Source organism: Sceloporus occidentalis, unplaced genomic scaffold (genome assembly GCF_023333645.1).
Source record: "Sceloporus occidentalis isolate IW3139 unplaced genomic scaffold, rSceOcc1.0.p SCAF_110, whole genome shotgun sequence".
Classification (NCBI taxonomy): domain Eukaryota; kingdom Metazoa; phylum Chordata; class Lepidosauria; order Squamata; family Phrynosomatidae; genus Sceloporus; species Sceloporus occidentalis.
The window spans coordinates 763,845-790,500 of NW_028317090.1; the positions used below are offsets into that span (position 1 = coordinate 763,845).

The following is a 26,656-nucleotide window of genomic DNA, read 5'->3' on the forward strand; positions in this document are numbered from 1 at the left end:
TGAAATCAACATGGTTCCCAATGCTTCCTAATAATTAATATAAAATGCATTTTATGTGTATGTGACTGTGTGTATATGTTAATCAATGTGTATGTGAGATATATATACCGTATTGGCTCGAATATAGGCTGCACCCGAATATAGGCCACATCCTAAAAGTTAGGTGCTTTCTTAAAGAAAAACTTTTTAGTAAAAAAAACAGTGGAATAGATATGCTGCCACTCTGCCCACCCCAGATATTCTGCCCCCCCGAGATATGCTGCCACTCTGTGTCCCCCCCTGAGATATGCTGCCACTCTTCCCCCAAGATGTGCCTCCCCCGAGATATGCTGTCACTGTGCCCCCAAGATGTGCCCCCCCAAAATATGCTGCCACTCTGTTCCCCCCGAGATATGCTGCCACTCTGCCCCCAAGATGTGCCCCCCCAAGATTTACCAGTGCAGACTCCCTGGGGTCTTGCAGGGCTGGCGGGGGACATCTACGCAGTACGCGTATTAAACTTCCGGTGCCGGGAGGGGGGAAGGCAGTGAGAAGGGGCAGAGGGGGGGCAGAGGTGGTAGATAGTGAGAAGGGGCAGAGGGGGAAGGCTGTGAGAAGGGGAGAGGGGATAGATAGTGAGAAAGGGGGGAAGGCAGTGAGAAAGGGGAGAGGGGGTACATAGTGAGAAGGGGCAGATAATAAGAAGGGGAGGGGTAGATGGGGTAGTGTGAATGCGTCGGAGAATGAATGAATTAATGTGTGGATGAATTGTGTGAATGCGTACAAGAATGAATGAATTAATGTGTGGATGAATTGTGTGAATGCGTACAAGAATGAATTAATTAATTAATTAATGTGAGACTACATTAATGAATATGTGTAAATGATTTGTGTGAATGAGTGAGTAGCTGTGTAAGTGTTTGTGTCTATCATGGATGTTTAAGTGATTTGGGGAAATGCAAAGATGGCACATGAAGGGTGGGCTGTTTGCCGACAAATATGTCTTACACTGGGCTGTTAGGGGACAAAGTTGGCTCAGGCTGGGCTGTAATATGTGTGTAATGTGGGTGCTGATCAGGTTCTATTTGGGCAATGTGGACACCAGGGCTGGCTTTGGGGTATGCAACCTGTGATCTATGCCTGTAATTTAGGGGTTATCTATACCTTTAATGCTGAGTTTATATGTGAATTTCAATTGATTTATAGCTGCAAAGCTGGGTGTGTGTTATTCTGTTGATCTCTATCTGGTACGCTCTGTTTCCATACATTATTATTGTATACCTACAAATAGAGGGTTTGTATGTCTGATTCTGTTTATTTGATCTATACCTTCAACACTGGTTAACTTGTGATTTTCAATTCAAACCTGCAAAGCTTGGTTTTTGTGTTGATTCTGTTGAGCTATACCTGATATGCTATGTTTCCATACATCATTTATGCATACCTGCTAATATAGGGTTTGTATGTGATCTGTACATGCAAGTGCTGTTTATATGTGTTGATCTATAGTTCACAGGGAGGAAGGAAAGGAGAGGTATGGCTTAGTGAATGAGGGACAAATGGGCTGGGAATGATTTCAGGGGAGAGGACCTCTCAAAGTCATGGTTAGGGTGAGAAAGGGGGGGAAGACTGCATTGACTCTTTCAGTCTTCCCCTAATCTGCAGTCAGTGTGGCAATTTTTTTTTTTGGTGTGGTAGCGGAGGGAGTGATGGCATGCTAGGAAGCATGGAGCAGGGCCCAAGGAAATGCTTTCTGGGGTCCACTTTTTTCAATATTTAAAAAAATGTTTTTGTTACAGCAGATTAGCTGTTTTTTCCTTGTATTTAATGTATATTATTGTTTCCTGGTGGGCCGGTCGCTCTGTGGGCCAGCCGGCGGCAGACCAACCTTCAAAACAGCCGCTGAGCGGCTGCGAGCGGTATTGAAAGCGGCACCTGGGCCACCTCCTCCCGCCGCTGGCACCTAATGAAGTTAAGGGGACCGGTGTGCACACACCGCGTCGCCCAATGGCAGTGCCTCACGACTTCGTCTTAAAAGGGGTGGGACGAACAGCTGAGGCACGACCATTAGGCGGTGCGGTGCGTGAACGCCGGCCCCTTTAACTTCATGAATGCCGGCCTCCACCCGCTGCCCTCACCAGACACCAGAAGCAGTGGTAAGTCGGGGAGGGGGGGTGTTATATGGGGGCTTAAGGCTTTTCTGGAGGCAGAGTGCCCCATGATATGCCTTTTAACCCCCTTAATGCCACTCTGCCTCTAGAAATGCCTTTTAACCCCTATATGCCACTCTGTCCCATGATATGCCTTTTAATCCCTATATGCCAGGCATTTAATATTTCAAATCAGAATATCAGTGTGCCCTAGTAGTTACGCAACAAATTTATACAGCGTAGGCAAATTCATTTACTACACTTTTTTAATTATCGCATTTTGAAATTAAATTGAAATTATTGTCCAAAGAGAAATATAGAGAAAGGATAAATAATAATAATAACAATATTAATTAAGGTGAGGTTAGTTTTTTGTTTTATGCCACAGAACAGTGTAAACAATTATGATACTTAAAAACAAAACAAATTTGTGTGAAGCATTTTTTTGAGAATTTTTCCTGTTCAGATTGATGTTAAGATGCACCCAGTTTCATTATCATTATAGAATAAAAAATTTATATGGTTGAATGCCAATTACATGCAACAGATTATACTGATTACTAATTAAATTACAAGAAACGGGTAAATTCCCATATCATTATTTTTCTCATATAATTACATAAAAACAGTAATTTTTGCATTCACTTTATATCTCAGTGCTACATATATAGTATATGTTGTACTCAGCTTTGCCCTGCAGCGTTGCCAGCAATGTTAGAGCTAAAGCCCAATAGTAACTAATATGCACTGCTGTTTGTGTGGTGTGTTGAAAATTTTACCTACCTTTTTTTCACAATTACTTTTTGTATATACTGTATATAATTATATAATTAGTTCACCCTTTTCAATTAGTAATACTGGAATATTAAATCTTAAATTGAACCCATTATGCACACTTGTACTGTAAGCTACAGTAATCAAGAACCTGGAAATGTATATGTTATATTTACATCAAATGTAAATTCAAGTGTAGGATACTTTCACAATGAATAAAATGCTGAGTTGCCTGAACACACAAACTCACAAATGGAAGCGCTCACCTGTCGTAACGCAATAGGAGCAATCCAATCAAGATAACGACCTTACCTACACTTTATCTTTCATAAGGCCTCACACATTAGGCTCCTAATGGAGAGCTTATTCTGCAGTGGGACCTTATCATGTACCTGGTAGCACTAACTTAAAATCCTGACATTATGGAAGCACACATTTTACCTGTTGGGTAACACATCATAATTTCTCTCCTGATCCAGTGGTTGCTGTTTTAGGTATTTTTGCCTAAAGGTACCTCAACCCATTCACTTAAATTGGCAAGGAATTTCTTATTGGCTCATGCACCCCGATTTCAGATTGTTAGAGATAGATCTTATTAAAAGTATCCATACCCTAAAGCTTATATCACATAGCATTTCTAATGCCTAAGTTGTTCATTTTATTTCAGCACTACAGAGTCCTAGATGCTTCACATGACCTGTGGATTAATGTTTACTAATTATTATTATTAGGTTTACTAATATCAATTAGTAAACTTGCTTGCAGAGCTAGAAAAAGTCAAAATGAGGTTGAATCCCTGTTTTTGATTCTTGCGAGGGCCTCCATTCCGATGGTGGTTTGCAGAGGGCTTGGGATGTTTCAGGAAAGCTTTTGTGATTCTTGCAAGGGCATCTCTTCAGATGGTGGTTTGGAGAGGGCTTGGGTGTTTCAGGAAAGCTACAAGAAAAGAGAGAATATATACATATATAAATGTGTAGATACCTGGCCATCATACCTATATGAGCTTGTTCGGCACCCTGTTCCAAGACCATGGGAATTACCGTATTTGCTTGATAAGACAAGGGTTTTTTTTCAGAGCAAATGCTCTGAAAAATACACCTCGTCTTATATTCGAGGTAGTCTTATAATCAGACCTTTAAATAGAGGTCTGGCTATAAGACTTAGTACCAGATTCCCCGCAGCGCTGCAGGGGACCTGGATCCTCCTCTTTGGTAACCTCAGCTGCTGCCAGCACTTCTTCTGGGGCTTCTATGACGGAGCGCCGGCATGACAAGACCTTCCGGTGCTCCATCATAGATGGAGCAGTGGAGGTTGTCTTATAATTGAGCAAATATGGTAATATAGAATTGGCACCACCTTTGTGGCTTTAATAGCCTCAAGTCTTCTGGAAAGGCTTTCCACACAATTTTGGAGGGTGTCTGTGGGCATTAGTACCCATTCAGCAAAAAGAGCATTTGTGAGGTCAGACACTGATATTGGAAGAGAAGGCCTGTTTTGCGATCGGTATTCCAATTTATACCAAAAGTGTTCAGTGTTATTCCTTTGTCACCAAACTTTACAGTAGGCGCTATGCATTACAGTTCTAGCATAGGTCCCAGCATCCCCAAACCCACCTTTGTCCATTCCAGATAGTGAAGTATGATTCATCACTCCAGAGAACACGTTTCAACTGCTCTAAAGTCCAGTGGTGGTGTGCTTCATACCACTCAAGTCAATGTTTGTTATTGCAAATCGAAATCTTTGGCTTGTGTGAGAGGCAGTTTGGAATTCTGTAGTGAGTAATGCTTAGAGTGATGGTGGCAGATCAAGCAGGACACAAACTTCACAAACTGGGTTGTGCCAAAGCTGGCATCCTATGAACATGCCTTGTTTAAATTGATTGACCTCTTCAGTAGGACCCATTCTACTGTCAATGTTTGTCTATGGAGTTAGCATGCTGGTATGCTTGACTTTTTACACCTGTTGCTCAGGTGTGGCTTAAAGACATAGCTCAGTAATTAGGAGGGGTGTCCACATACTCATGGTCATATATTGTGTATTGTGTACTACCGTTCAAACGTTTGGGAAAGTTTTCATGGAAAACAAGGACATTTGTACCTATGTGGGTTTTACAATGATCAATTAGCCTTTTAAACATATACTTGGATTAGCTAACACAACGTGCAATTGGAACACAGGAGTGATGGATGCTGATAAAACAGTCTCTGTACCTCTATGAATATATTCCATTAAAAATCAGCTGTTTCTAGCTACTTTAGTAATTTACAACTTTAACATCTGCACTGTATTTCTGATCCAGATTTCATGTTATTTTAATGTACAAAATTTGCTTTTCTTTTAAAAACAAGGACCCCAAACTTTTGGGCAGTAGTGTATATATTTGACAATCAGAGCAACACTAATTAAATTAGTTCCTTTATCAGCTAAGATAAGACGTATGCAGTAATCAAAGAAGTGTAGATACATAAGCTATCAATACAGAATAACATATCGTATTGGTAAATCTGTGAACCGCACTACATTTCCGAAATGCCTCGCTGTGCTGGTGGAACATAGGAAAATTAGACATGTAATATAACCTGTTAATAAAAACACTTGCTCCCTCCCTTCACAATTATGCTTTGTAACGCTATGTAATTATCTTGACTTTTTGATCACAGTAATAATTCCCATTGGCCATACTTCAAATAAAAGATACCAGCAGAAAGAAAAGTTTGCAATGAGGAATGAAAAGATAATTACAGACTATCATTAGTGAATATTCAAATAGGGAACCCATGGTCAGTGCTTTATAAAGATCTTAGATTTAATAAGGATCTTGTGCAATAGCAAATCAATTATGGGATCAAAACATTGATTAGCTCTTTATAGTTCAGCATAAAAAAGCTGTGCGAGTAAGAGCAACCATGATACCCTCATTAATATTAACAAGTAAAATACTGCTCACAGAGTTCATTATCATATAATAAATACATAGTTTTTCTGAGAGAGGGATCCTGCAGGCAGAAATGTGAGGAATAGCAAAAATAGAAATAGGACCAAAAATAGGCACAACAAGGTTTTCACCCTCTAGCTACCTTTCCCTGAGGGTTGAGCTCCCTGAGGGTTTTCCACAGAAGGAAAGGCCAATAGAATAAACAAGTCATAGTCCGGGATCAATGCAAGCAGCAAAACAGACAAAGTCTAAAAAAACAATTCAAAGTCAATCCAGGCAGAGATCAGAGAGAGAGTAGTCAGGAACAAAACATAAAATAGGATCTACTGAATGTTTTCTTACAGTATTCAAATGGTTATTATATACTAGAGTCCTTGACTTTGATCAGCTTTTATTTACTCCAATTATGAGGAAATATGTTTGTGGGGTTATTTTTATTTCTTACATAGTAAAACACTATTTTTGTTTATTATTTTTTATGTATACACACACTGTGTTCGGGGTAACTTCATAGCACATAAAAAACATTGACTGGAGGAGTTTGTATCAGTCACTGTGATTTGTAAAAGGAAGGTTACACACACTTACACACTCCCTATAACATGCATATACACTTATACACTCATACTAACACACACATACACACCCATGCTAACACAAACACACTGATGCTAAAACACACAATTATACATACACACTAGACTTTTATTCGGAAACAAAATTTGTTGCCCCAAAAAAGTCTCTCTCTCTCTCTCTCTCTCTGCTGCCCTACAAATGAACAAAACGTAACAAAATTACAGCGGCTTGAACTTTAAAATAGCCTAATTGGCAGGCGAAGGGCAACAGTGATTACATATCCAGGAAGTGGAGCAGCCTACAAGATATTACAAGCAGCATTTGAGAAATCAGACAGGATTACCACACTACTCAGTTTCTGGCTATATTTGTGATGCTCCCAAAGGTGTGCTCACCAAACCACTTTGCAACCATTCCATTTAAATATTTTTCATTTGAAAGAATAAATATATGTCTTTCTTGGATGTACCTTTGGATGAGTTTTTCACCTGCAAGCTTTTGAATTTAATAATTAACCCTTGATGAGTTTATTATATGAGCATGACATGTTCCTTCCTCTGTGAGTAATATTCTTTGGGAGTTTTGTGCATTTATTTATACAGGTTGCATTACGTTATTTTGTATTTTTCTTTTTTATGATAATTGAAAAATTGACTCAACTATTGGAAGAATTTTGAAGATTTTTGCTGATCACGTGCAGACATTTTTTTTTAGATATAAGTAAAATACTGTAGTTCCAATATTCTACTTTTGGTGTTGGGGTCATTTTACACGTATGTTATATTGCTCACCCTATATTGATTATTTATGTTTGCAATTAAGATGATTGGCCTAAACCTGTCACTTACAAGTGATCTGATAGCAATTATATTTTTCTACAATATATATATTTGATTTTTAACATTTTTAATTTAACAGATTGCTATATGATCACTAATTAATGACCCTGTAGGTCACTGATCATTGATCAGTCTCTCAGTGGGCAGTGACGTAAGTAGATCATCATCTTTATCACTAACACAACACACTAAAAGTAACCTAAGACTAACATCTAATCGGTGGTACCCCTTTACGCTAAACTAACTGCTAGATATAATCACTAACCTATTAGTGATTATATCTAGCATGACAATGTCCCAAAACACACATACAAGGTCCTGGAGTGGCCTAGCCAGTCTCCAGACCTTAATCCCATAGAAAATCTATGGAGGGAGTTGAAGGTTCAAGTTGCCAAACATCAGTCTGGAAACCTTAATGACTTGGAGATGATCTGCAAAGAGGAGTGGGACAAAATCCCTCCTGAGATGTGTGCAAACCTGGTGGCCAACTACAAGAAACGTCTGACCTCTGTGATTGCCAACAAGGGTTTTGCCACCAAGTACTAAGTCATGTTTTGCAAAGGGGTCAATGCAAATCAATTTGTAACTTATTTAAAATGCATTATTCTGGATTGTTTTGTTATTAATCTGTCTCTCACTGTTGAAATAAACCTACCATTAACACTGACCATGTCTTTGTGGGCAACATCAAGAGGTAAGCAGAGTGTGTGACGTCCACGGACAATGCTTTTGGAGAATACATCGTTTATGGGAGTTATTTTGATAACCACGATGTGCGCCTTCCTTATTCATCTGTAAAAAGTGAAGCCACTGAAGTTTAATGATTTGGAGGTCTCTTGTGATTTTGTAACATTAACATACTACGTGTGTTGTATCTATGTGTTTAGGAGAAGTGAAAAGTGATTATGTGTTTCTGTTTTCCTTCCTGTACCAGGTAGCACAGCATAGAGCATCCATTCCAAAATGTGTTTCTTACCATTAGATTTGTGTTTGTGGTGTGCCACACAAAAAGGTAATGCTTTCTGGGCATTTTATATTTATGAGAAAAACTAATTGGGGCTCAAGAGAGCCCTTTTGTATAACTGGTCCAGGGCCCCAAACTCCTTAATCTGGCCATGGTTAGGTCCGTTTTGTTGTCATCGAAGACATCGATCATCTAACATTACTGATTAATTGATTATTGAGAAGGGTTTTTAAAAACAATATATAAGTATGTTTCAATGAATAACGGTCTTGTGCACAAGGTCCAAAATCATTTTGGACAAATCTTTTGTTTTTTACTAATTTGTTTTTTGGAAATTAATTTCGTTTCATGCCCTTTTGTTTTTTGGTCTTTTTATAAAGTGAAATAAACTTAATGAAACGAAGACTTACTTTAATGAGAAGGTGGTGGATATGGGGAACATCCTCCCAGCAGAAGTGCCGTGAGGTCCACAGGACCCCTGAGATTTGTACTTTTATTTAATGTAATTAAGTCTTACTTAATGTATAAAAGTTTACTTTACTGTGGGGGTAGTGGATATGTGGAACATCCTCCTAGTAGAAGTAACTTGAGGTTACCCATAAGCAATGTTCCCTGTAATTTTTCTTAGGTGGTGTGCGCAGAAAATTTCTCTTGTGCAAAAATTTTTCCAGAGCCAAAATTTTGTGCGCACAATATGCTTCTGCAAATGTTACATTTAAATTGTTAGTCTATGTGTTTGGTACAGCTCACTCATGCACTACATTATAGTGTGATAATATAGTATTAGTTACACAACAGTATTACTTACTGTAATGTCAACCTGTCGGACAGACAAGCCTCTCTCCTAATGTCCACTTTGCTTTGTCACACAGTCCATATAAAGCGAAGTTGGTGGAGCTGAAAAAATTCACATTGCAAGGGGGTGGAGCTATATATTTCCACCCCTTTTGACTCCACTTCCATGGTCTATTTTAAAGGTGAAATGCTCACTGCATAAGTAAATTATGAGCAAATCACGCGGAGGATAAAAAAAAAAAACTGTTGCGCGCAGGGGTGTACCTAGAGTATTTGGCACCTGGGGCGGATCCTGTATGTGGCACCATCCCACACACTCACACACACTTTAAAACTGCATAACTGTTATCATTATATACTAAGGCAGACAGAATAACGCCTATCACTATATACTGAGGCACACATTGACTGAGGTACAGCATAACACCCATCACTATATACTGAGGCAAACATTGACGGTGGTACAGCATAACACCTATCACTATATATTGAGACACACACTGACAGTGGTAGAGCATAACACCTATCACTATATACTGAGGCACACATTGACGGTGGTACAGCATAACTATACATTGAGCCAGGCATTGACAACAATGCAGCATAACCCCTATCACTATATACTAAGCCAAACATTGATGTGGTGTAGGCCTACCACTTCAGTTTCTGGCCTAGTATATAGTAGGGATGCACTGAAATGAAAATTCTGGACCGAAATGGAAAATTCAGCATTCATTTGACAAAAACCGAAAATGATCCCCCCCACCTTTAAAAAAAAAATCAATAACAATATTAATACAGGGCTCGACAAGGTTTTTGTCAGCCTCTTACATCCACAAAAAATTGCCCCCGCGTCAGCACAGCCACTCCGAGCCCGCCCCCGAGCCTGTGATCACTCCCACAGAGTGATCCTGTAGGCTGAAAACACGGTTGCAGGAAAACCAGCAATCGTGTTTTCAGCTGCCACAGGCAGCTTCAGGGAAGGGGGTTGTGTGTTGATTAGGTCCCCACACTTGTGACCCAAAAACCCCCAGCTGCCTGATCGCTCCCTTTTATTTGCCAACCTGCCCCCCCCTAGTTATGCACATCTGCCCCAGGCTTGCCACTCTGCCCCCTGATATGCTTTTTAACCCCTATATGCCCCTCTGCCTCCAGAAATGCCTTATACCTCTATACGCCACTCTGGCATATAGGGGGTTAAAAGGCATATCATGGGACAGAGTGGCATATAAGGGGGTATAAGGCATTTCTGGAGGCAGAGTGGCATATAGGGTGTTAAAAGGCATATCATGGGGCACTCTGCCTCCTGAATGGGGACAGAGGTGACACTGGGGAGCTGCATGGAGACAGGGGTGACACTGGGAGGGGCTCATTGGGGACAGAGATTACATGGGGGGCTGAATTGGGACTGCAATGACATAATTTAAAAAAGCACACTTACATACACACACATACCGACTGTTTTTGTTTTTAAAAAATACAAAAAAATATACAGTTTGTACAAAAAATAAATCAGTTTACTGACCTTCTACTTCTTCCACTTCTTGGGGCTTTTCCATCTTGTCCTCCTGGTAGCTGCAGACTGCCGTTTTTTATGGTAACAGGACGTCAGTGACACGACATCCGGTGCTCCAGCAGTTTGAGTGCGAGGGGGCGGAGCTTTCACCCCTCACGCTGCTCTCAGTCTCATCATCACTAGGCGGCCATCAGATTGCTGGAAATTTAATCTAAACGGCCGATGCGTTCTGATCCCGCCAGCCAGAGCTACTTTAATCCTTTTTTTATTTATTTAATATGCCGGATCGGCTTATCATATTAAAAATAAATAAAGTATTAAAGTAGCTCCGGCCGGCGGCATCAGCACGCAGCGGCCGTTTAGATTCGATTTCCAACAATCTGATGGCCGCATAGTGATGGGAGCAGCGTGAGGGGTGAAAGGTCCGTGCGAGGGGGCAGAGCTTTCACCCATCACTAGACGGCCATCGCACACGGCCGCTGGGTGCTGATGCGGCCGGCGCTACTTTAATACTTTCTTTATTTTTTATTTAATACGGCAAGCCGAACCGGCTTGGACTCTATATTTTAAAAAATGTGCAAACAAATGGTAAGGTACTATATAAATTGCACTATACACTAGAGAAATAACTATTATAAGTACTTAGCTTGTATAGATGGTAGAAAAATATCCAATGTCAATGGATAGAAAATAAAAACCCATAGGACAATAGCATATGTACAGATTCAGTGTGAAAAATCTGAGTGCACTTTTCAGAGCAGACCACTTCCCTGTTTTCTGGCTCTCTATCAGCCCCCTTGGGAGACTCTTATATTAATTTTTTCTCCTTGTATCTCTCCTGCAATGGCACAAATATAATCCAGGATATTGGGCATTATTAAAATCACAGTCAGTGCATTTGGCCATAAGTAGTATGACTTTGTTTGACTTTTTGATCACATCAAAGAAAATGTAACAAGAGCATAATGATGTCCTAAAACATCTTGGTCAGGTTCCATGTGCAGTGTATTTACATGTTTCACGTTTGCTTCCTTGGGGGTCCCTCCTGGTTTTTAGAGATTTTTACAGATGTTTTTGTTGGTTAAACCACAGATTGCAAAGCAATGGAAGGGCAACTTGTATGAAGTTAAGAACAGGATAAAACACCATCTATTAAAATGGAAAAAGGTCTAAAATGGATGAATTAGAAGTTATATAAACAAAGCAAGACATGTAGAAGCTGGATTGATAAAATTAAAAATAGTTTATATCTTCAATCCGATTTCCTCTTAGGTATACATTACAATGTATTTATATTGTATATGTATATTTATATATACATATCTTTACTGTATTATTTACTTATTTTGTATGTAAATGTCACTGTGTGTACTGTATGTGTTTGTATATATCCATGTATTTTTATATTTTAAAATAAACGGAAAAAAACCTTTCTACAGACTCACTGTTTAGTGAATATATCAACTTGTTCTCCATTCTCTACTTCTTAATTTTGTATACCCCCATAAGGGTTGACAAAAGACCATGGCGTTATGTTGCCCATGATACATGATGCCTATATGGTGTAAGGGCAATTGGAGATCTATAAACTGCGTGGTAATAGGACCTATGGGATTTTAAAAAAATCTAAAAGGCCTTGTCAGCACAGACCTATACATTAATATTCCTTCATGCTACACTATAAAAACAAAATTATTGGGGCACACCTCTTTTTTATTGAATGCAGGTGTTTCAATTATACCCATTACCACAGGCGTGTAAAATCAAGCACCTAGCCATTACAAACATTTGTGAAGAAATAGGTCGTTGAGAAGAGCTAAGTGAATTCAAGTGTGGTGCTGTGATAGGATGCCACCTTCGCAATAAATCAGTATGAGATTTTATTCCTGCTAGATAATCCATGGTCAACTCTGGTAGAGAACAGCAGCAACTCAGCCACGAAGAGGAAGACCATGTAATGTCACAAAGAGGAGTCACTGAGTGCTGTGGTGCATGATGTGTAAAAGTCACAAACACTCTGCTGGCTCCATGGCTGAAGAGTTCCAAACTTCAACTGACATTAGGGAAAAGAAAAAATGTTGGTGCGCTAAGCTAGTCTCAGGCTCTAATACAAATGTATAATATGAGGCCTACCAAACAGGTGTAACCATGCTGCAAATACAGCGTATTGGTTGTACAATGTATACAAAAAACAAAAACTGTCTGTGCTTCTTGCCCTAATAAAGTTGGCAACAAATATATAAACATAATATAAATGAGAGGTTTTGGTTATATAAATTGGCTAAAGCATAATTAAGCTCACCCGCCACATCAAGAACCTACTCTTACCTCTTACATAGTGGGCACACAAAGCAGTTTATACTGCTACCAAAACCTTCTTAATGTGTTGGGGGAGGTGCAATTTTAATTTGAACTTTAAATTGAATTTTAATTTGAAGACATTTAGGACAATGCTATCCTTCCAACTTTGTGGGAACAGTTTGAGGAAGGCCCTTTTTTATTCCAGCATGACTGTGACCCAGAGCACAAAGCAAGGTCCATAAAGACATGGTTGGATGAGTTTGGTGTGAAAGAACTTGACTGACCGCACAGAGCCCTGGCCTCAACCCCACCGAACACCTATGGGATGAATTGGAATGGATATTGTGAGCTAGGTCTTTTCATCCAACATCAGTGCCTGACCTCACAAATCCCCACAGAAACACTCTAAAATGTTGTGGAAAGCCTTCTCAGAAGAGTGGAACCTGTTATAGCTGTAAAGGGAAGACCAACTACATATTAATGTCTATATGTTTAGAATCCTATGTCATAAAAGTCTCTGATGTGATGCTGAGTGCCAGATTTGGGATATGCTCCACGCAGGGACCTGGGGCATCACTGCCTCTTGGCTCCTAGTTCACCTGAAACACTAGGGCTGCTTTTTGTGTTTTTTGCTATGCTCATCTTGTGCCCTGGATTGCCTCATGGTAGGCTGGTTAGATTTAACCTAGATCTAATCTTTTGTATGAAGACATGCACTTGGATACCTGAATACCATACTAAATGTAAACCTGATTAATTATTGTGTATTTCAGTCTATCTGCAATAGATAACATAACTAAGTACTTAAATGTTTGTTTTTCTCATTTTATTTTTACAGTACTTTATATACAGTTGTATTCTTGGATTTGTTTCTTGTTCTGTCTTCCTACGGATAAACTATGAACTGAAGGTGACAATCATGCTGATTGCACTTGTGGTTTACAATGTCATCCTCCTTCATACACATGCACCTATGCTTGAAGCTTACAGCAGGTACCTGTATGCAACCGTATCTCTAGAAAGGTACAGTAAAAAATACTTTGTTATTAATTGTCCCTCCATGTGTGTTCAAGTAGTTAATTCAGCAATAGGAAGGATTATTTCATTGGAAATACATGTAACTAGCCCCTACTTTTAAAGCCTTCCGTAAAATAAGGCAAATTGGGTCTAGTTGTATGCTCCCTGTAAAAGTAGATATATTGAGAAGATCATATTTATTGGGCTTATTGCTAAATGCTATTCTGGTATTTCCTAATCTGAAGCAGGTCCAATACACCTTTGTATATATACTGTTGAGACTTTAGCAAGCCATTATCACCTCTTCATAATGTAATGCTTACATCTATCACAACTTTAGCGTGGGAGGCATCAAATATAATTGCATTATTTATTAATAGGACACAAAAAGCTAGCATGACCTAGTTGTTCAAACCATTTGATGTCTGAACTTCAGTAAACATCGCTGCAATGACTAAAGACAAAGTGGTCAAATAAATTGATTCTTTGTTACAGTGACCTACATTTAGAAAGAAAATGTTGTCTCTTGTAGCAAAAATGTCAGTTTAAGTAAAATGCAGTTATCCTTCCACCAGCAAAGCTACCATGTTGGTTCCGAGCAAATATTTTTTTGTCCTAACTGTTACCATCAATGAAATCTATTCACCAAACCGTAAGCATAAATTAACAAAAAATTGAGCCCATTCATCAGCAAGTTTGCACAAATTGGCCAAAAGTCCAATTTTCTAATTCCCTAAAGCCGTGTCTCATGTTGCATTTTCAAGTAATCAATTCAAGCTGGAACTTAGAGGTATGTGAGTGCTGCTGGGTTAGGTTCCTTTTAGTAGCTAAAATTGAAAACGCAATAGTATAATACATACATACAAGGCAATGCTAGAAATGTAAATGTTTTAATATACACTGTAAAGTCTCAGGTTTGATATTCACAATGTTTCCTTATTTTAGGTCACTTGAAACATGCTTATTACACACATGCAAAAATTACCTATACATCTTTGCTACAACTTGGGGTCGATTCACCAGAAATCGATTGGCTTAGGGTTAACTTGACTTACTAAACTAGACTGAAATGACATGCTCTTCAATGTGAACAATCACAAAATAATTTGCATTCACGGATATACATGATGTTTGCGAGTATATGCAAGCACATGTGGACATTTTGTGTTTCTTATTACATTTTAATATATATATATATATATATATATATATATATATATATACACATACAGTATCTCACAAAAGTGAGTACACCCCTCATATTTTTGTAAATATTTGATTATATATTTTCATGTGATGTGAGTGTACAGCCTGTAAATGTACTGTCCCCTCAGAATAACACAACACACAGCCATTAATGTCTAAACCTTGGCAACAAAAGTGAGTACACCCCTAAGTGGAAATGTCCAAATTGGGCCCAATTAGCCATTTTCCCTCCCCGGTGTCACGTGACTCGTTAGTGTTGCAAGGTCTCAGGTATCAATGGAGAGCAGGTGTGTTAAAGTTGGTGTTATCGCTCTCACACTCTCTCATACTGGTCACTGGAAGTTCAACATGGCACCTCATGGCAAAGAACTCTCTGAGGATCTGAAAAAAAGAATTGTTGCTCTACATAAAGATGGTCTAGGCTATAAGAAGATTGCCAAGACCCTGAAACTGAGCTGCAGCACAGTGGGCAAGACCATACAGCAGTTTCACAGAACAGGTTCCACTCAGAACATGCCTCGCCATGGTCGACCAAAGAAGTTGAGTGCACGTGCTCAGCATCATATCCAGAGATTGTCTATGGGAAATAGACGTATGAGTGCTGCCAGCATTGCTGCAAAGGTTGAAGGAGTGGGGGGTCAGTTTGTCAGTGCTCAGACCATAAGCCGCATCAAATTGATCTGCATGGCTGTTGTCCCAAAAGGAAGCTTCTTCTAAAGATGATGCACAAGAAAGCCCGCAAACAGTTTGCTGAAGACAAGCAGACTAAGGACATGGATTACTGGAACCATGTCCTGTGGTCCCACGAGACCAAGATAAACTTATTTGGTTCAGGTGGTATCAAACGTGTGTGGCAGCAACCAGGTGAGGAGTACAAAGACAAGTGTGTCTTGCCTACAGTCAAGCATGATCTGCGTGAAAGTGTCATGGTCTGGGCCTGCATGAGTGCTGCCGGCACTGGGGAGCTACAGTTCATTGAGGGAACCATAAATGCCAACAAGTACTGTGACATACTAAAGCAGAGCATGATCCCCTCTCTTTGGAGACTGGGCCACCGGGCAGTATTCCAACATGATAATGACCCCAAACACACCTCCAAGATGACCACTGCTTTGCTAAAGAAGCTGAGGGTAAAGGTCATGGACTAGCCAAGCATGTCTCCAGACCTAAACCCTATCTAGCATCTGTGGGGCATCCTCAAATGGAAGGTGGGGGAGCACAAGGTTTCTAACATCCACCAGCTCTGTGATGTCGTCATGGAAGAGTGGAAGAGGACTACAAGGAAGGTGTAAAACATGCACACACGTCCACACTGTACACATGGTGCCTATACCAAATTCAAATACACAGCATAAGATCAATGGTGCCTTCTCCTGCAAATCTTCTAATGTGGTATACCTTATTATGTGTGCAAAGTGTCCAACAGCCCTCTATGTGGGTGAAACAGGCCAGCCATTGCATAAAAGGTTTAATTCACACAGATTCAACATCAACAACAAGAGAGCAGAGACACCAGTGGGAGAACATTTTTGTCAAAATGGATATAGTATCAGAGACATCAGACTGGCTGTATTAATGGGACTGTTCAAAACTCAGATGGAGAGAAAAATATGGGAGGTTAAATTAATACTTAAATTTAACCCTTTAAATGCTGGCCTCAACTGGGATAGGGAATTTGTATCCCGTTATAACTTTGTAGATTAACAAACCTGACATGCACACAACCTGACCCCATTAAAGTTGTGAATACCTCCTGACACCTCGTTTTATGACTCCAATCCACCTCTTATTTTAACACTATTGATTGATCAAAGAACCTTGCATTAGACATTTTGATGTTATCTGCTTCCCATTTTTAACCATGTTATTTGACTGATACTTAAAGAGAGGTCTTTCCCATTGTTGTATAACATGCCTGATGAAGGGACCTGAGAGGTCTTGAAAGCTTGCAATCTATATTTACTCAGTTAGCCAATAAAGGTATCATTCAAACTCCACTTGTCTCATGTAAGTCTAACAAGTATAATACTAACAATTAGTTGCCATTCTAAAGATTTTAAAGCACAAGTATTGAGGTCTAAAATGCCGGTCTCTAGATTATTTCAATTCATTTAAATAAACTATTAGTGGAGCCCTCTAGAATGTTGTACAAATAAACTTTAGTGGATCTTTCATTTTATTCATCCCTCTGAAAGTTAAATTATTTCTTGGAAAATATATTGACATTCAGCAAAAGTAGGAATGATGCTTCTAGTACTGTATTTATAAAATAGTTAAATTCAGCAGAGCAGATGAAACAGCACCTTTAATGGAGATCATTTGACTATATCAGTAACATATTTTTTCTTGTTTTTAGGCCTGGTGTACTAAAAGACTTGAAGACAATGGGATCTTTTTCTCTCTTTATATTTTTTGTCACCTTGCTTGTCCTTGGCAGACAGGTAGGCTTTATGGCATACATAGTATTGCATTATGTGTACTTCAGAACAATCTCTTAAAATTCCTAACAGAATATTAAGGGAGAAGATATTTTATAACTAACTTGTTGGGGAGTAAGGGGAGTAATTTTTTTTCATAATTTTAAGAGATGTTTCAATGAACCCATCTGGCACAAAAATGTAGTAGCCAACCAAAATGGCTAATTAAGCTTAAACCAGTAGGAATTAGGCTCTCTATATGAGTGTTTTACATAGAAACACCTGGCAGTTAAAGTACTTAAAATGGAACAGCCATGTAACAATTAACTTTAGTATCGCTGTTCAATTTAGTGGAGTGGATAATTTCTGTATCCAATAATATTAGTAGCGGTTTACAGATTCTAGTTTTATGCCCAAATGTAATTTAGATATTACTGATTCTAAAGAAATAACAGCAAAACAATGTTTAAATAATGTTTTATTGATTCAGTAATACCTCCTAAAACTGTTGTAAATGGCTACAACTCTTTTGTAAATAATTTGTGCAGACTATGACTGGTTACATCTAAGATTGCAGTTATTGAAGTTATATGTATACATTTTTAAAATACCAAGTAGTACAAGTGCTGATATGAATAGTATATCAGCCTCAAGGCACACAAACTAAGCTTTCTGGCCTTTAAAGAAGATGCCTCATAGAAGACATCGTTTTCGCCATAAACATTAAATTCAGTTCTGTCTAGACCCTGCTAGGATATCCAATCACTCCGATGAAGCACTGATCACAGACACTGTGATCTCTATGCAAGTCTATGGGGACCTGCATGGAGATCACAGTGTGATCGATGCAGGGGATAGCAGGGAGGAGAGTGAAAAACATGTTCTCACATGCTGCAACATAAATCAACAAAAAAAGAAAAAAGTGTATGATTTTTTTAACAATAAAAAAGTCACTAAAATAATACAATAAATAATAATAAGAAGAAGAAACAATAAAGTGAGCTAAGTGATGTCATTGTGACATCACTGGCATTAAAAACATGTTCAAGAGGTCCCTAAGAGGACCTCTTACCACTTTTTAAAATATATATATATATCAAAAGAAAGCCCTTTCTCTCCTTGAAAAAACAATATAGTTTACGTGGGTACACTATTTGCAGGAAAGGGAAATAATCGCTGAACCGACATACCGCAAAAATGGCAAAATTGCTCTGGGACTTGAGGTACCAAAAAACCCTGGGACTGAAGGGGTTAACAATGAGCCATTCTGTTGTTTACCAAGTTATTATAAGGAGTCACAGTGTTAGTCTAATAGATTGGTTAGGGTTAGCGTTAATAAAAGTGGAACACATACTAATGGCTAATAAATAGCTGCCTGAGTGCATTATATCGTACAAAACCAAGAACTGTTAAAAAAAAAAAAAAAATTTTTAAAAATATTTTAATGTGATGCAATTAATAAAACTCTATGGTTTGAACTTGGCTGCTTGTAATTAGTACCTCGAGGTTCAAGTTACTACAGATTAAAAAATTCTAAGCAGTTTCCTACCATTGATAGTGGGGTATTTATGCCTATTTGTTTTTCTTAATGGATTCTTTCAGGACATTATGCCTATTGTTTTTTTTACTTCTGTGTCCTCTTATAACAGAATGAATATTACTGTAGGTTAGACTTCTTGTGGAAGAACAAGTTCAATAAAGAGCGGGAAGAAATAGAGACCATGGAGAACCTTAATCGAGTATTATTGGAAAATGTGCTTCCTGCACATGTGGCTGAACACTTTCTAGCACGGAACCTTAAAAATGAGGTTAGCAAAACCTTTACCTATTGCATTGAAACTGAATGCTGATTTTGACATTTGGAAGAGTTTATTTTTATGTTGCTAAACCAAAATATTTCCATTTCACTCTCTGGTAGCAGACATTAGGAGATAGCTCTGTCTATCCTGGTAGGGCAGGAAAAAACCCAGAACGTCCCTTCCCTTCAGTGTTTTTTTCCTGCCCAGGGGAGAGCTTGTGTCCCTGGCTCCTTTACCCACTATAAGAAGGGGGTGAGCCTGGTTCGTTTCAGCCCCTGGTCGGGTCTTTGGGGGATCTCCTATAAAAGGGACAAAGGTATGTGTATGGGATCCTTCGGCAGATCCTGACTTACCACTGGCCCTTGGGCCGGTTGCACATTGATTTCTCCTCCAGATATTCATCCTGCTCTGGCAGTGCGAGACAACATGGCGGATTCCAGTATAAGTGGAGGTCCATTGAAACGGATGACGCGCCCCCAGTGAGTGCGGGATGCTTCCGCTTCCGAGTTCCTAATTACATGAAAATATAGCAGAGGGAAGTACCTTGGCGTTGGAAGCAGTTTTGACTTCCTGTTTTCCCCTTTACAGGTGGTATCCTCCTATTTGGTTTGTATACCTGCCTGTTACCTTGCTGCTGATGCCTTAGAATTTATTTTTCCCTGCCCATGTAGATTTAGGGCTGTTTTGCCTGCATGGTATATGTTTTTGTTTTTTTCTCCCTCCTTATCCATTCATTTCTTTTGTCAGGATGTCCTCAGACAACCCTGATGTACCTTAGTAATCCGGTGATATCAAAAAGGCGACTTCTAGCATCCAGCCTCCAAGACTCTTTGAGGCATCCACTACAATCTTTAAGCCAGCTTCTGTTTCCTGATCCAAGTGCCTGCAACAAGTGAAAGAGGATATGATTGGGGATGCTGGAGAAAAAGAGATTCTCAAGTACCTTCCTGACATCAAGGGAGCAACGGAAGCTTCTGCCTTGTGTGTGGATTCTAAAAGAGCTTTATGGCTAAGATCCTATTCAGAGGATAATGCATCTAAACTCCACTTGTGTAGTATCCCTTTTGCGGGTAAGGGTTTTGGAGAAGGCTACAGGAGGCAAACTTTTTTGCCCAGGAGAAGTCCTTCGCTTTCGTCTGAAAACATTTAAGGCATTCAAGACTCTAGAACAACTGCCAGCTCGTAGGAACTCCCCTGAGCAGTTCCTTGTTTCAAGAATTCATGCAGACCCAAACAGAAGACTGGCCCTGCAGGGTATGATCCAGGAATTGTTGCTTCATCAAGTCTTGCTTCCGGGAATCAGGAAGGAAAGGTCTACTCCCCAGTCTGTGGCGAAAGCTTCAGGTTAACCATAGACATAAAATCATTTCATCTTCTACCGAAAGATGGAATCCATCAAATCTACCCTGAATATTCCCCCCTTCAGCCCCAAGAGTTTTTTTACCAAACCCCTGTCAGAGGTTGCAGCCTTTTTCAGAAAGGAAGGTATACGAGTGATCCCTTACTTAGACAACTCTTCCAGAAGACAAGATCCTGAGGTGGACCAGACTCTCCTTCTCTATTCTAAGAAGTCACAAGTGCAGCTTAAGACTACTTATGAGGCTGCTAGGACTGATGGCTTCTGCCAGACAGGAACTATTCTGGGCACTTCTGCACAGGCATCTCAGTCATTTTGTCCTAAGTGTTTGGCACCGGTCAGTGACCTACTTGGATGAGAAGGTTGTATGTCCTGCAGAAGTATGCTACTCTCTTAGATTGTGGCTACAAAGAACAATACTGGAGTGGACTGAACCTCCCTGGTCATTCACTTCCACTGATGCCAGACTGAGGGTCTGGGGCACCTCCCTGGAAGGAGTTTTTCTCCAAGGATGTTAGTCACCCTGGGAGAGTCGGCTTCATATCAGTCTCCTAGAATTAGGAATTAGTTTAGAACAGCTCTATGATCATGGCAAGACAGGCTTCATGGGAAGGCTGACAAAAGTCCTCTCTGACAACTGAGCTGTTGTGGTGGCCTATCTGGACAGATAGGGAGGTTAAAAAAGTTTGCAGTCGCGAGACCCGTCTCAGAAGGAAGAAAAACATCACGGCAGATTTCGCTACTTTCCTGAAGATCGCTGAGGTTTGGAACATGCCAGACATAGACCTCATGGATTTAACAATCAACAGGAAGACAGATATTTTCTTTTCCCTTTCAGTGGACAGTCTGTCCTTAGCTCTGAATGCCTCCTCTCAGAAGTGGAGCTTCAGGATGGGCTATGTTTTTCCTCTTCTACACCTCATAGCCAAGGTTCTGAGGAAGATCAGAAAGAAAGGTCCCTGATGATCCAGGTAGCTCCAGATTGGCCTATTGTTATAGGTCTTGTCAGTGACAAGACCTATAACATTGGAAGTCATATTGGTCCTGTTGCATTAAAATCCAGCATATTTGAAGTTGACGACCTGGCTTTTGAAAGGGGGATATTAAGAGCTGGAAGAAGGTTACCAACCTGAGTTACTGCAAGATCTGAAACGTTTTAGCTCCTAGTATGTATTCAGGTGGATTTAGATATCTCTGTCAAGCAGAACCTGGACTTGAATGACCTCCGTGAATGACTTTCACCAGCTACCCACATTGTGGGTTTAAGCGCCTTTCTAAATTTCTAACCCTACATCGTTGGATCAGATGTTGTTTGCAAGGATTTAAATGTAGTTCTGTCCAGTGTCACAAATGCTCCCTTTGAACCTTTAGAAGAGGTCTCCCTGAAGCGGCTTACCTTAAAGACAGTCCTGTTGGTAGCCCTGACATCGACCAGGAGGGTGGATGAGATTCAGACACTATCAACTTTGAACCCTTACCTTCAATTCTTTGAAGATAGAGTGGTCCTTCAGAATTTGTGCACACGGTTTTCTCCCTGTTCCATCTTCAGCAGGATATAATTTTCCAAGTCTTTTGCCTAAAGCCAAAGATTCACAAGAAATCTCAGTTACACTCCCTGGAACAAAGAACAGCTCATTGGAGAAGATCTTCTAGTCTTTTTGTGTAATTCATTGGATCTAGGAAAGGACTGGGAAAAACTAGGAAATCTATATCCTGTTGGCTGGTGACCTACAGGTGCACTGGGAGAGAACCTTTCCAGGAATTTAGAGCTCAATCCAGTAAGGCTGTCTCGACATCTTGGTCGGAGGCAGCTGGGGTTTCTTTGAACCAGATCTGTAGAGGAGCAGTTTGAGAGTGTCCATACCCTCTTCAAGCATTATCGGGTAGAGATCTTGTTTAATGAAAATATTAATTTTGGTAGAAGAGTGTTGCAAATTGAGATTTACCCAGTAGCTTTGTTATATTTCCTAATGCCTGCTACCGAGAGTGACCCTCATTTTAGTTAAACGAATCTCCTTTCCTGTTATATATTCATTATGGTTGAATGTGTGAGGGGATTAGTCTGGTACCAATGTTGTCTGCACAATCCTTTGCCTTTCTGTTGTGTGTTAATTATGTTAATCCTTTCCTGCTTCCCATGTTTGTCAATTTCCCCTCCCCTGGTAAATTGGCTTTATAAACAATGCACAGTCTCAATAAAGTGTGTTCTCTTGTATCCTGCCATTCGCAACAAGGAAGGCGGCAACAGCAGCCAGGGACTTTCCCCATCCTGTTAGTCATCTTAGACTTCATGGCTTTGAACACATTAGACACACATAATACCCTTTGAAATGATTACGGATTTGTAGTGCCTATCTTGACACAGTTCCCACAGGTTTAGACATTTTCAGATGACCACACTTCATCAGACAATGCAAAGCACAGATTACCATACCTGGGGACCTTTAGGATTTTGAGTCTCAGGGTTTTTGCTCCAATCTCAGGATAAAGGTATAATACAACTAATCCAGTTATAAAATGCACAAACAAATTAAAATAAACCTTATCTTTTTTTTAAACTGATAAAAGTAAAATACTGGCGAAAAAAACAACAATATCATACTGCCTGTTGAGGACTAACCCTATTCACCTAGTAATTCTCCAAATTCGGGTCTCCCTCTCAGCTATGACTCGTGATGTCACTACATTAATACAGATCAACAGGATCCATGATAAAAGAAAAGTAATTTAAAACAGACTTACGTTTCAACAAACCTAGACAGCTCCATCCAAGGTAAACGTCAAAGAAACAGTATATTTAAGTATATTGACTTTTAATACACAAGAGAAGGAGGCAATGGGCCCCCTAGGCTGGTAGTTCTAGGATTATGTTAATTATGTTTTTTTTCCCCACCAGTATTTTATTAGTTGTAATAAATGTTTTTGTACTCACAATTGGTGCTTTTCTACCACTATATTATGGTTGATATCCCTGTTTGAATACAGGTGATTCAGTTAAGTGTATCTTTAAATAATGACCAGTATTAGAACCATTTGGTTAGCACAGCTGGTGAGTCACTTCATAACACCTTTACAATGGGCTATTAAAGGGTTAATATTTCAAGTGTCATTCAGATTACTCCCAGGTAAGACATTAAAATATTTGACAATACAATATTATCCTCTCATCCATGCAAAAACCTAAATCTAAAATAAAAAATGTACCGAACAGTTCCTGAACCACCCTTACTATTTTATGGTAAATTGGAGTCATATAGCCTGGAAATGTGCTTCGGAGTGTGTGGGGCCAAATGCTCCTACCTCCATATGTGGTAGAAATGCCAGCAAATCCATCACCTTTTGGACAAGCACTATTGCATTACATCTAGGCTGTAGGAATTACAGTATATAGGAATGTCCTCTCTTATGAACACACCTGGGAACTCTCCGGGTTTGACACGCCGCTCCCCGCCCATTTCCCCTTTAAATGGGGTGTTTCCCACTGCTGTCAGCGGGAACTCCCACCAACGTCAGCTGGACCGCCCGCTGACGTCAGTGTGCAGTCCTGGCCGTGTCCCGCAAGGGAAGGTTCCTGGTAGCCGGAGCTCAGAAGTTCCCAGGTATGGGTATGAGAGATTTGAGTGCATTCCTAAACTAAACGATTATTATATTGTCTTCCTGAGCCATTAATATTAGCGTAGCAACTAGCTGCTGAATTGCTAAATACTGTAAGTGTAAATTCCCTCTACAGTAAGTGGAGAATAAACACAGCAGGGTGCATTTTTATGACACCAAGGAAAAGATCATGCAAGCAGCCAGACGTAAACCAGACCTGCCTCCCCGCTTTCAGAACATCATGCTACTTACCGACCTCTCTCAGCTTACCCTCCAGCGACGCCACTCCTTTGCCCGGGTGACGAGCCTCTTGCGATCCCAACAGATCTCCTACAGATGGGGCTACCCTATCGGCCTTATCGTCATCAGAGATGGCAACACGTTTATCCTGCACACCCCGGAGGACGGCATGGCCCTTCTGCGCAAATGGGGGATCGACCCGGACACAGATTCCTCACCACCACCTCCAGATGCTACGAAGGACAAGGTCTCCCCTCAGAAAAAAACTGAAAAGGGACTGGTCCACGAAAACCTGGAGTGTCGCTTTCCAGGACGGTAACCTGTTGACTTTTTCACACGTTGGGCCCCCCACTGTTGCCTTGGCCTAGACCCGTTCGGCCGCTACTTAAGCTTCTTTTTCTGTTTGATCTTTTACCAGTTTATTTTCTCTGCACCACACACACAATTTAGCCTTTCTCGGCCACCCCCGATTTCAGCCCTCTTATTATGTGCGCTCAGCGCTCCTACGTTCTGGCTCTGGCCCATAGAGGCCCGTGACCTTTCCCGTCCAACTACTGGGCCACTGATTATCCCCCATAACGGGGCATTGCTCACTCGCACTACAAACACCAACACACACTCTTCCCTCTCCACGCCAATCACCCACGCATTCTCTCTCTGTTCTTACTCCGACCTTACCTCCACACACAGCCACGTTCATTTCTGGCTGTGCGGACTCCTACTAATCGAGTCTCTACCACCTACACCTCTCCACCCCCCCGGTGCTATCTACATCTTTAGCACACTCTCCCATCGCCATGTTTGGGCAATATGTCCTAGTTGCCGTGCCTCGACTGGTCGGGTGTGGTCACCCATACGGTATTTTCTTACAATCCAAGTTGGAGGTTTAGCTCCCCTGCGGGTCCTTTCTCCTGTATCACTTTCCACACCACATACCCATGGCTGAATTAACTATACTTTCCATCAACGCCAAGGGTCTTAATACGCCCCAGAAGAGACACTCCCTATGGACTAAGGCCAAGACCCATAAGGCTAACATCGTCTGTGTTCAAGAAACACACTTTAAAAAGTCTAGCACGATTAATTTGTTTTCCAAACGTTTCACCTGGCAATATCACTCCATGGCCGCCTCTAAAAGGGCGAGTGTCTCGCTCCTCTTTTCGAACGCTCAGTCATTTTCTCTGATACGTAAATGCCCCGACCCGCAGGGACGTTACCTCATATTGGTGTGTGACATTAATTCAATTCGCTATACCATAGCCTCCTTCTATGCTCCCAATACCTCCCAATCACAATTTTTCGGCTCGTTTTTGTCAAAATTAGAAGCCCTAAAACAAGGCCATGTTATCCTATGTGGGGACTTGAATGCCGTCCTACATCCCCAACTGGACAGCTCCACTTACAGACAAACCACACGCGCCTCCCGCACCCACACGCTCGGCTCTACTATGTCCTCCTTACTACACTCTCACTAATTATTCGATGCTTGGAGGGTCCTACATCCCTCTGAACGAGACTACACTTATTTTTCTGCACCACATACATCTTACTCCCGCATAGATTACATCTTTCTTGACAAATTCACTCTCCAATCGGCCAGGTCGTGCTCCATAGGGTCAATATCCTGGTCTGATCATGCCCCACTCATACTGTCCCTTAAACTTTCCCACCCCATATCCGGAAAAGGCAGCTGGCGCCTCAACGATAGCCTGCTGCTCAACCACACACATAAGGAACAAATACAGACACATCTCACACACTACTTCCAAGACAACACCACCCCTGATTCCTCTGCGGAGACGATATGGAACGCTCATAAAGCGGTTATACGCGGACGGTTTATTAGTCTAGCTTCCCATCTTCAAAAACAGTCCCATGTAGAAAAAACCTCCCTACTTCTTCAACTTCACGATTCTGAAACCCTCCACAAACGCCATCCGACTGACTCTCTTATGCGCAAAATCAAACACATCAAATTTCAATTATCAGAAATTAATGCCCGCTCCACGGCTTATATGCTGTTGAAGCTCAAACAAAAATTCTGCGCGAAAGGCAACAAAGCTGTTTCCCTCTTTGACACGCCATTGACACATGGGATAGGGCGGCCAAGCGTTTTCCCTCCCTACACCGTCTTACCCGCATCGCCCCCCTGCGGATTCTGGAATTACTCATTCCGGATCTAACAATCTCCCATTGG

General features: G+C 40.6%; 1 protein-coding gene across 1 annotated transcript in view; it reads left to right on the top strand.

The window, feature by feature from the left end:
• Window positions 1-26,656, top strand: part of LOC149283165 (adenylate cyclase type 2) — a 354,857-nt gene that overhangs the window by 302,471 nt on the left and 25,730 nt on the right. The window contains exons 18-20 of the mRNA XM_089497880.1: window positions 13,668-13,852; window positions 17,409-17,493; window positions 19,119-19,277. Coding sequence (XP_089354006.1) covers window positions 13,668-13,852; window positions 17,409-17,493; window positions 19,119-19,277 — 429 coding nt within the window. The remainder of the gene's footprint in view (window positions 1-13,667; window positions 13,853-17,408; window positions 17,494-19,118; window positions 19,278-26,656) is intronic.